We start from the raw sequence: 12,359 nt of genomic DNA on the forward strand, positions 1-12,359 counted from the left end.
AACAGCCTTCTTAGGGAAAGAAGTATGCACAGCGAGGGAGTGGATGAGTCTGCTGGGGACGCTCTCCTCGCTGGAGCAATTCGTTTCCCTAGGAAGGTTGCACCTGAGACCGCTCCAATTCTTTCTTCATCAGAATTGGAGTCGTCGTTCTCAGGATTTGACGTTCTCCCTGTCCATATCTCAGCAGATCAAGGAGGAACTCGTGTGGTGGACAGATCCCAACAAGTTTGCTCAGGGACTGTCTCTGCAATCCCAGAACCCCAACCTAGTGTTGTTCTCCGACGCGTCGGAGACAGGTTGGGGGGCGACCCTGGGAACCCGAGAGGTGTCAGGTACCTGGGTGGGGGACCAGGTGACCTGGCATATCAACAGAAAAGAATTGATGGCCATGTGGTTGGCTCTGAAAGCCTTTGAGTCCAACGTCCGAGACTCCATAGTTCAGATCAACTCAGACAACACCACAACTCTGGCATACATCAGGAAACAGGGGGGGACGCATTCCTTCTCTCTGTACAAAACAGCAAGAGACCTTCTTCTGTGGGCCGAAGAAAGGAGAATCAAGCTTCTCACCAGATTCGTACAGGGAGAGAGGATTGTGAGAGCAGATCTCAGCAGGAAAGAGCAGGTCCTTCCCACGGAGTGGACACTTCATCAAGATGTATGCCAGAGCCTGTGGAAGTTGTGGGGCAGGCCGCACATAGACCTCTTCGCCACCTCAAGAAATGCGAGACTGGATCTTTACTGCTCTCCCATCTCGGATCCAGGGGCAATAGGGATCGATGCACTTTTTCTAGACTGGAAGGGGCTTGATGTGTACGCGTTTCCTCCCTTCAAGATTCTGGGAATAACGCTCAAAAAGTTCGCAGAGTCAGATTCAACGAGGATGACGTTAATCGCTCCCTTTTGGCCGGCCCAAGAATGGTTCACAGAGGTACTGGAATGGTTAGTGGACCTTCCAAGATCGCTCCCCCTAAGGAACGATCTACTCCGACAACCCCACTTCGACAGGTATCACAAAAGCCTCCCCGCTCTCAGTCTGACTGGCTTCAGACTGTCCAAAGTCTGGTCAGAGCAAAAGGCTTTTCAACGGCATCTGCTAAAGCAATCGCAAGAGCTAGGAGGTCTTCCACCTTATGAGTATACCAGTCGAAGTGGGATGTCTTCAGACGTTGGTGCAAGAGGAATAACGTTTCCTCTTCCAGTACCTCTGTGACCCAAATTGCTGATTTCTTACTTTTTCTTAAGCAAGAATGTGGTCTGGTGGTATCTACTATTAAGGGATACCGCAGTATGTTGGCGGCAGTTTTTAGACACAGAGGCCTCAATATCTCAGAAGATAAAGACCTGCATGACCTTATTAGGTCTTTTGAAACAACTAAAAAGCAGTCATCTAGGACACCTAACTGGAATCTGGACGTGGTACTTCAGTTTCTCAGATCGTCTAGATTTGAACCTCCTAATTCAGCCTCATTCAAGGATCTGACCAAGAAGGCTCTTTTCCTTATGGCTCTAGCATCCGCCAAGAGGGTGAGTGAGCTCCAAGCCATTGAGGGCAATGTTGGCTTTAAGGAACAGTCTGTGGTTTGTTCTTTCCTCCCCGGATTCTTAGCAAAGAACGAGAACCCATCAAATCCGTGGCCCAGAAGCTTCGAGATTCGAGGATTATCTTCTCTTGTAGGGGAAGAGCCAGAGAGAACTCTTTGCCCGGTGAGGATATTAAAATATTATCTGAAGAGAAAAGAGCAACTTAAGGCCAATCAAGAGGTCCTTTGGTGCTCCGTGAGGGACCCCACTCGACCACTATTGAAGAATGCTCTGTCCTTCTTCTTAAGAAGCCTTATAAAAGAAGCGCATGTATCTTGCTATGAGAATCATTTTAAGCTTCTTAAAGTGAAGGCTCACGAAGTGAGGGCCATTGCCACTTCGCTGGCTTTTAACAAAAATATGTCTGTGTGGAACCTTATGGAGGCAACCTTCTGGAGATGCCACTCGGTTTTTGCAAACCACTACTTGCGTGATGTGACAATCACTTATGACAAATGCTTCGCCTTGGGCCCTTACGTATCGGCGGATCCGGTGCTGGGACAGGGAGCTGGAACCTATCCTTGTTAGGCTTTTATATTTTTACCCTTTGTTTTGTATTTGTTGGTTATGGTTGTCTGAAAGAGGATGCAGGGAAGCATCTCTTTCTTGTCGTAGTACTAACCCTAGTTAGTTTGGTTAGGTGGTCTGATGGGTTTTGGCTCCTTGCGGTAGTAGTGGTGAGGATCTGTTAAGTAAGCGGACGAGTTCCCTTTGACAGGATCCGACTTGGATTCTACCACACAAGGGGATCAGATATCCCGGTGGTAGATCAGAGAGTCTTTCAGCAACAGGTCACGTCCTCGCTGTAGCTCTCCAGGCAATGCAGACTCAGAGACAGTATCAATGAAGTCTTCTGCCTGAACAGGTAAGAACCAAGGTTTTTATATCCTACAACACCAGTTGTTTCCCTTTTTCTATATTATTTAGCTGTCTCTTACCCTCCACCAAGGGTGCCAATCAGCTAAGTATATATCTGACAGGAAAGTTCATGTACAAAAATGACATTGTTAAACTACAATAAAGTTTTGTACATAGTACTTACCTGGCAGATATATACGATTAATGGCCCACCCAACCTCCCCTCAGGAGACAGGTGGGAGAGAAAATCTGAATAGAAGATGGGATTGGTTCATACTCCCGCCACCCAGCGGCGGGTAAGGTAGACCACCTGACCTACCTGTCGCGTGTGCCACGAAATTTGAAATTCTGTCAGGAACGTCGGAGACTATAGCTAAGTATATATCTGCCAGGTAAGTATGTACAAAACTTTATTGTAGTTTAACAATATCATTTTATCTACATATCAGTTAAGCAGATGCCAGTGTGTTCCAAGTTCCTTTTTTTGTTGTCTATTTAGAAATTTATTTTAACCCCATCATTGTTTTATATCTACAGTTGACCCCTGCTATTTGCAGACTCACCTATTTGCAGTATTTTTCACTGAGATATATTCACAAATTACTGTATTTTTATATCATTTTCTTGACAAAATGTATAAGCATTTTTAGAGGGTTTTTATGGTGTTTGAACCTTCAAAATAGGTAGTTCAAAGTATTTTTAGAGGGGTCTACTATACTCTCTCTTAGCACATTGTATAAAGTAATTGTATTATCATGAAATTCAAAATCCAAGGAAAGGGAGGAGTACAGGTATAGGCTGGAAGATGGAGGATAGCCTTTAAATATTTAAGACTTGTAACATATATCAGAACTCCTATTTGTCAGATTATTTTAGCATGGTGTTAAGTCTTTCATAAAGCTATTTACATGATAAAATTAACAGTTGAGTGTTTTATGCTTGTTGTAGGTCAGAGTTGGCAACGCTATGATGGAAGTCAAAATAAAATGTGAACAAGGAGGCTATCCCATGATAATATCGAACTCCATTGAGGTGGTTATCACTATTGCCTTCAAGAATTCAAATGATGTAGCTGCTGAGGAAAAGGAATTGGATGTCACAATAACACCCAATACTTCAGACAGTGAAGTAAGTGGTCTTATGGTTCGGAAAAATTTTTCCTTGTAACCTCCATTAAAAAAAAAATATTTGAGTAGTTTTTTATGTTAGTAATTTTATTGAAGATAATCAGACCATGTTGCACTAGCAGCAGCTTTGTAGTAATAGCTGAACATTCATAATTAGATTGGGCCTCTTTAATCAGGCAATCTTGGGACCTGGCCATTCATGAACTGCAGAAATGCTGGACCACAAATTTATATATATATATATATATATATATGTATATATATATATATATATATATATATATATATATATATATATATATATATATATATATATATATATGTATGTATGTATATATATATATATATATATATATATATATATATATATATATATATATATATATATATATATATATATATGTATGTATGTATGTATGTATATATATATATGTATATATATATATACAGGCGGCCCTCGGTTAGCGGCAGGGGTTCCGTTCCTGGCCACCGACGCCAAGCGATTTTCGACGCTGAGCGATTTTAAAGCCTACGGCCGCCGCACACCTTCTTTCGTAACTCTAGACCAGTCAGAGGCACCGTAATCCCACAACGGCGCAATAAGTAAAATTATATTCATGCAGTATAGTACTATATAATTTACTGTACAGTACATGTGGGTGTCTAGAGTATGTAAAGATATAATAAAGTTTATACAGTGTACAGGTATCTGTAGTGTTCAGGTTACGATCATTAGTTTACGATAGTTCGATTTTATGAGAGATCAAATTACAATGGCCTAACTTTATCCATCTTCTAGTTACATAAGTTCAATAACAGCAAAAGAGAATGGTGAAAGTATGGTTTTAACGTTATACTCGTTGCGTGAACGTGTACAACCATGAACAACCGAACGAGAAAACGACTTTTTTTTTTCTAAGTACAACCGAACTGGATAACATCTGTTTGGCTTGTATTTCGATCATCGTACTATAGTGCAACATTACCGTATTTGTTATAAATGGCGTTATGTATAGAATACAACTGAGATATCTTAATGTAATAACTTTATTCGCTATAGATCAGAGATCAATATAGATTAAAGATCAATCGGAAAATATACAGTAAATTTAAACCTAATTATGACTGAAGCTGAGAAAACTGTTCAAGCTGCTAATGACTATTATCGTACATCGGCAACAAGGATAAAACTGCAGTAAACGTCTGCCATCACACACAACCATAGATAAAATTGGGATAAAATAATTTTAATCAAAACTACTGTGCTTGAAAGAACACATTTTACTGTTGGTTTCACGCCGATATAAGATAAATAACGTAAAGTTCGTTTGTTCCGATACGTAATACAAACCCTCGGTCCTTTAACAATAGGAAGGTAACTAGCGGCAGCTGGGACGGTCGTAAGCTTCGAACAAGGGGAGAACGGTAGTTAACTGCTTGTCCGATCGTGCGCGCGCCCGCGCGCCCGAGAGGTGAAGAAGCACTTTTGCTTTCGGCCGCGGGTGTGAAGGACGTGTTCGTCATCGCTCTCTGCCCGCTTCATCGTCGTATGCTTTGTTTATATTGTGTTTTCTAATAATGGTTGGTTTGACTTGAAAATGAAACTGTAAGTACACTGTTTTCATTTTCATTACTTAATTATGAATCAAAATGGAGCTATCGCCGTAGAGACGGCGATTTCCGCTCTTTTCATGAATTGAACCCTTGAATTATGTCTCGGTGCCGAGGGCGGGCGCACTCGCGCCGAGTCATGTATTTTGGGCGAAAGTGTGTAATTGAAAGATGTAAGTACTCTTTTTCATTATATTTTTGCCCTGTGCGTTCGTTGCCGAGAGCTTGATTGCGCTCGGCAAGAGCCTCTTATTTTGTATGAATAGAATGCAATGAAAGTGGATTCGCAATGCAGTTTTCTTTTCATTTTCATTTATTAATTGCATCAAATTTAATTTTTTTGGATCAATTTCCGCTCTTACCGAACTTAATCCTTACGATTTATTGCTGTGAAAGTGAAAATAGCAAGTGCAGTATTGTTCATTTTCATATATATTATGATAGCATCATATTATTATGGATCAAGTTTCCGCTCTTACCGGGAATTGATTTTTCCCTCTTTAAGTTCTATGAAGTGAATCGCAAGTGCAGTATTCTGTTTCATTTTCATATTACTTTTCACTGCTGTGCGGGGGTGGGTAAGGGGAAGCGAAGGTCTGCCAGGAAGTCGTCGGAAAGCTCTCCCGCGACTCCCTTGGTATCCGATTCTTCGTCTTCTTTCCTGCCCCCCCGCTCAGCTTCCTCGTATTTGTTTTTGGGGTCTTCCTTCCGTTCGGGGTGGGGCATGTCTCCCCCCCCGTGCGTGAGGGAACCCCTCTTACTAATCTGTTTGTGCTACCGCAGGTGCTACATCCGTGGGAGACGACCTTGGACAGGTATGGACCACTGCGGCTGCAGGGCGTGCCTAGCATCCACGATCTGCTGCAAAGTCTAGCGAGGTCTGGGGCGGTGACCTTGGAGTGGTCTCCACTACAACCTTCACGGCCGCTTATGCTGCTTCCCCCCGCTGGTCTACACTCCCCATGCTGTGTCGGTGACGCCGTCTGCCGCTTCTAGGGCCGGTCGCCGCCGTACCGAGGAGGGGTATGCCGCCGCCGCCTGTGTTTTTCTTCATGTTGCCTGCCCCAGACTTCCGCTGTTCCAGCAGCTCGCCCTGGACCGGCCGCCAGTACCACGCTGGCTGCCGATGATTCTACGAGGCGATGGCTGGGCCTGCCGTACCTGTCGCTGATGTGGTTCCCGCTACTGGCTTGGCTGTCCCTTCTGTGTTTACCGCTGCCGCTGTTCCTGCCGCTCCTGAGCTGGTTGCTGTTCCTGTCGCTCCTGGTTCCTGCGCCTGTCCATGCTGGTCCTGCCCATGGTGTGTCTTCCCCAGTCCCAGGTCCTTCCGGAAAGGTGCAGTCGGGCCGTGTTGCTTCGGCAATAGGCCCGACTCCGGCCTGGATGGAGGACCTGACGACTGTCCTGCGTGAGCTGACGAAGAAGAGGAAGGTGTCATCTTCGTCTTCGTCTGTTGCTGCCTCTTCCCCTTCGACTTCTAAGGCCCATAAGCCGAAGAAGAAGAAGGCTGCCTCCCCCCCCTAAGAAGTCTCCTTCGGGAACTTCTAAGGGCCCGTCCCACCTCGGTGGGACGGGGGGTCCTTCTGCTGGTCCTCCTGCTCCTCCTCCTGCTCCTTCGGGAGCGGGGCCCGTCTCCCCTTCCGTAAGGAAGAGATAGACGGGGACCAGAGGAGTATCGGTTAGCTCTGGTACTTCCTCGCCTGTGCTAGCGCGATGCCGCTACGCCAGGTTCCGGCTCGGTCTCTCGTTCGCGGGAGATCCCGAGTGTACGCTCTCCCTCGGGAGACCGTGCAGCCAAAAGTTTCGGCGCCAGAGTTCGCTCGGCGCCAAGACCAAGGCACGGAGCAGAAGGCTGGCGAGAACCGCTCAGGTGACTCTCGCCAGGCCAGCGGCCGCTCTCGCAGCGACCAGCTGGTAACCGGGTTTTGTTATTCCCCCTAAGAAGACTCCTTCGGGAACTTCGAAGGGCTCGTCACATTCCGGTGTGACGGGGGGGTTCTTCTGCTGGTCCTCCTTTGTTCCTTCGGGAACGGGGCCCGTCTCCCCTTCTGAGAAGAAGAAGAAGACGGGGACAAGGTGTGCCTGGCTACCGCTGGTACACCCCTCGCCTGGTCTTGGCAGCTCTACTGCTAAGCCAGGTACCGGCTCGGTTTCTCGTCCGCGAGAAGTTCCGAGTGTACGATCTCCTTCGGGTGACCGTGCAGCCAAGTTAAGACGCCTGAGTTCGCTCAGCGTCATGACCGAGGCACGGAGCAGAAGACTGTCGAAAGCCGCTCAGGTGACTCTCGCCAGGCCAGCGGCCGCTCTCGCAGCGACCAGCCGGTACCTTCCTCGGGTGACGTGACGGTCCTCTGACCGGAACCACGGTTTTAAGGCTGGAAGAGGTCCCCCAGGTCCCCTCGACCGACGGTACCAGCCTCGGCTGGTACCAGCGGTTTTGACGTGCCGCGAGGACGCTCACCGGTCTCACGGCGAAAGCGAGCTCTGCAGGTCACCTGACCGCCGCTCCCACAGGGACCGGCCGGGCGGAATACGGTGACCAGCAGCAGCTCGTCTGAAGCACGGGACCGGGGTCGACGTGCTCAGTCGAGCCGCTCGCCACAGGTGAGCGGCACGGCCAGGCCTGCAGATCGATCCCCACCGCGGGTTGGTGATCGGCTGCAGCCCCCCACGTACGCTGGTCCTGCCAGCGAGCGGGGGGAGCGTCAGGTCCTGTCTCTCCACTACCTTCAACTTCCTCGGGCTACACCGGGAAGAGCGAGGTAGCTAGGAGTGATCGTGAGAGGTCGCCGCTCACGATCCCGTCACGACGCCGCACGTGCCACGTATGGTCTTAGGACCAACCAGGACGTACGCGCAAGTGATTGGAGGCGACCGTCATTGGGAGAGGGGGTAGCGTCAGTTCTGTCTCTCCGATACCTTCAACTTCCTCGGCATACGCCAGGAAAAAAAGAAGAGCGAGGTATATAGGAGTGATCGTGAGAGATCGCCGCCGCCACGATCCCGTCATGACGCCGCACGTGCCAGGTTGGTCTTAGGACCACCGAGGACGTACGCGCAAAGTGATTGGAGGCAACCGTCAGGGATCTGTTGCTGGTTCCTTCTTCTGAAGGAGGAGGGTTCTGGGAGCTGCTCTTGTTGGAGGGACTGGGACGGTCCTAACTCCTCAAGACGCTGTAACTTCCGAGATTCAGAGTAACTTTACCCAGGTTATTGCACTGATTCGTCAGCACAACGACCGGGGGAAGGATTGCGCTCTCACCAGCAGAGCCCATGTCTCTGCTCGAGTCGTTTTGGGGCCCGAGAGGGAACCCAAACCGACGGTGGGTATGCCGCGATCGGAGCTTGCCGATTCTGTCTTGAACCAGAGTCTCTCGTCTCCGGACAAGAAGGCTCTCTCAGTTCTGGCCAGTGCGATCAAGCTACTTCCACCTCCTCTACTGCGACAGCGCGTTTCTACTTGTCTTCGGACACCGATATTTTAAATACTCCTTCGGTTCTCCTCCTGAGAGGTTTCGACCTCGACGAGGACTGGAATGAGTCGGAGGACGGTATCGGCTCTCTCCTGTCAGGTGTCGATCAGCCCCACCCAGACGCGTTCACAGTGGCGGCAGACCCTTACCTACAGTGAGAGTTCGTAAACCCTCCTCGGGGAAAACGTTTTCTCCTGACGATACGTTTTCCCAGACTCTGAGAGGCCATCGCCGCAAGGCGATGGCTGCTCCTACTCTTCTCCAACTGCTAGTTCCACTGGGAAGGCGAGCGAGTATCCAATTCCTCCCCCATTCCCTTCTCTCCCTTACGGCTACGAGGGAAAGGCGGGGAAGGATCCTACAGAGATTTCTCTGTAGGATCCCACGTTGGGGACTGCGCTACCAGGGGGACCTTCGGTTCCTACCTGACGTAAGCCCCGGTCGTTGAGGAGGGATCCTGTCCCATTCTCGATTTCTAACGGGAATCGAGAGGACCACCAGCCGATATCGTTTGACGAATTCGGTGGGGGTTTCGCAGACTGCTTAGAATTCTACGGAATTTCTAGCGCATTCAGAGTGTTAGAGTTTCTTACGATCTCCAAACACTTAGGCGAGACCACGGTCCAAAGTGAGCGAGACAAGAATCCCCGATATGTTTACACGATAATCGGGAACCTCGCCTATGCTCGAATTCCTGAATTTCTAGCATTAGGAAGAAGACTGCTGCTGAAAGAAGACTATCTCACAGTAGGCGACCAACCTGGAATAGAGAAGAACGGACGGGAATATCCAGTTTTGGCTGGAACTATCGTCTTAGTATTCTGTTCACCATTGAAGCTTTCCTTCGAGGAAGACTTCTCCTTCACTCTCTTTAATAGAGAACAGAAGGTGGTCGATCTCCAATCCTTATTTTGTTTTCTTGAAGGAAAGAATTTAGGATGGAGATCGTTGTTCAGAATCCTACAAATATACTACGTATATTAACCTCGCGACATGATTCTGCTAAGCTTGTTTATGGTCCGAGGGGTAGGCGCATATCCTGGTTATTCTACGGATTGCGACTTAGACGAAAAGTATTCTAATTGAACTGCAACCCGGGTTGCCTGCAACCTCCCATGAGTTTTTCCAGTTTCAATTTTATATTACTTATGGTGTTGTCACAACAACACCATTTAAGCTTTTATATTTACCGCAAATTCGTTTCGCTTAAATATAATTGCTCGAGCATATCTTTTTATGCTCGGTGGTTCTAGCCGAACGCATTCCTTCATGGAAAGGATTACTTGGCAACTCAGGATGACGAGTCAGCGACAGCTACTGCGTATTGAATTGCCCGAGGCATTTCAGTATCAGCTGCCGCTTTGAGATAGACGGTTGTTTTATGTCTTTCTCACCTGCTTTGATTGAATAACAACCGTATCTCTGCCCAACAATTACGGACTTAAGTCTCTGATTAACGGGGATTCTCGCATACATGAATGACCATCTACTGCTGAGAGACGCTAGTATTCATCGTCTTCGTATTGCGAGAATTTTAAACAGAGATATCTATTCGACTCTCATCTTTCTGTTTACCGCACGGTAAAAGAATTCTGTTAATAGTCTCTTGCTGCATCGTATCCCGATAATGCGAATGATTTTTGCGGAATCTGAGTTTGTCCTCAAAATATCTTGTATTCGGAGGTGTACAATTGTTCATTGTTCACCCCACCGCCCGGATTAGCAGATGTATTGAAAGACATCGCCTACTCCCACACCTGCCAGCTCTACTTCCAAACGTTCAGCCCATGAGAAGCAGTTCTTCAAGCGGCTCTCCCCTGTGTTTCATTACTGGGGGGGGGGGGGGGGGGGGGGAAGAAAACCCCCGCTTTCATTGCACAACGGACAGCAATGAAATGGCGGTTAGCGTTTTCAGTCATTTGAAGCACAGGTTTTAGAATTCTTGAGATTCCTTCTCTCGATTCAGCTGGAAGACGTAGGTTGCATTCATTGCCTACCTTCGTCTTCAACGTCACATAGTGTTGTTTCTCCTTAAGCTGAGATTCAACGTCTATGAGATTTTCTTGTTGCCATCAGGGACCTCGGTCTTTTGAAGGCAATTGACTTTCGCCTTTTGAGTTATGCATTAAGAGAATCATCGCCGCGCCGTCCGGCATCGGTGACTAACAAATATTTTATTTGTTTGGTCTCTCAGCATAACTCTTAAAGGGCGAAGGTCACGTGACTTACCCGGATGCTTGGACAACTTGCCTCTACTGATTCCGAACCAGTCAGTCGGCAGCTGTCAGAGCGCCCGGAGTCAGTTTACGAACTATGCTGTGGACTTAGTTCGGTTGTTCCAGAGCAATCATTACTTCGTCTTAATAGCTTGTCAGTATGAGTACTGTACATAACCAAAGTCGAGAAGAGGGATAGGTCATACGACTATTCCCTTCTTCTTTTCGTCTTAGGTAACTGCATGACTTCTCTTGAGAAGTCAAGCACAAAGGGATGGGGATTTGTGACGCTCGATTTCGTACCGATCTTCGTAGCGAAGACTCAGAACCCTTCGGTAACTGACGATTGGTTCGAGTCCTTCACAATACCCTCCCTAATGGACGTCACCGCCTCCGATACGAAGGCTATGCTGCTTTGTCCTGTGAAGGTGCGACGGAGCTGTCTGAAGAAACTCGACACCCAGGATGAGTGCGGACGCCTCTTCATCATCTTTCTCTCGCGTTCCGCAAGAACTTCTCCGTTGGCGCAGGTAATGAAGGCAGGCGCCTGGTCCAACCGGACCGCATGCACCTCCTTCTACCTTCAGGATATTGCCCACAGTTCCTTGGATCTTTTTCCTTGGGAACCGTGGTGGTTGCTCAACACGTTGTGTAGTTAACCCAGACCCTCGCAGGCTGAACAGCATCGAGTCCTGGTGTGACCGTAAGAATGGATGAGGAATGAGAGTGTGACTGGCTCCTCTTCCCATCTTTTTCTTCGCTCTACCTTTGGGTAGAGGGACACGGTCGTCACCCTGCTGGGTAAGGACGAGATGCAGGTGAGCTACTCAATAGAGCACCATCCTATCCCTTTCAGTAGGGATAGGAGTAAATATCCACCACTTCCTCCAACAAGGGGGAGGAAGTGGATGCCAAATTGAGACAACCCATCATTTTATGATTGTCTCTTGCAAACAGGAACAAGTTCTTGCTTGCTGGTACGAAGAGATACGCTTGATCTCTCTTAGTACTTGGCCCAGAGGTCTGACCATTGATCCTGCGGTGCACACCCCGATCAATCGGACAGAGGTTTGGATCCCTCCCTTGCTCTTACGACCAGGGAGGCACTCCAGGGTTGGACGAACACCAGTCTGTTCACCAAAAAGACTCAGATTCCTCCCACCAAGAAGTGAGTCTTCCTATTGTTAAAGGACCGAGGGTTTGTATTACGTATTGGAACAAATGAAAATTTGTCGAAAATTGCATTTTTCCTAACTATACAAACCTGAGGTCCTTTACATATAGTCCCACCTCATGCCACCCCTCACTCTGCAACTTTTTGCATGGGCCTAAAGCAAAAGTGCTTCTTCACCTCTCGGGCGCGCGGGGCGCGCGCACGATCGACAAGCATTTAACTACCGTTTTCTCCCTTGTTCGAAGCTTACGACCGTCCCAGCTGCCGCTAGTTACCTTCCTATTGTTAAAGGACCTCAGGTTTGTATAGTTAGGAA

General features: G+C 47.8%; 1 protein-coding gene across 1 annotated transcript in view; it reads left to right on the plus strand.

The window, feature by feature from the left end:
• The window catches only part of LOC135208004 (uncharacterized), a gene marked incomplete in the record, with an annotated part of 189,155 nt that overhangs the window by 123,129 nt on the left and 53,667 nt on the right, over positions 1-12,359 (plus strand). The window contains 1 exon segment of the mRNA XM_064240099.1: positions 3,391-3,570. Within this exon segment, the coding sequence (XP_064096169.1) occupies positions 3,391-3,570 (180 nt within the window).

This window comes from Macrobrachium nipponense, chromosome 34, assembly GCF_015104395.2.
Source record: "Macrobrachium nipponense isolate FS-2020 chromosome 34, ASM1510439v2, whole genome shotgun sequence".
Taxonomy (NCBI): domain Eukaryota; kingdom Metazoa; phylum Arthropoda; class Malacostraca; order Decapoda; family Palaemonidae; genus Macrobrachium; species Macrobrachium nipponense.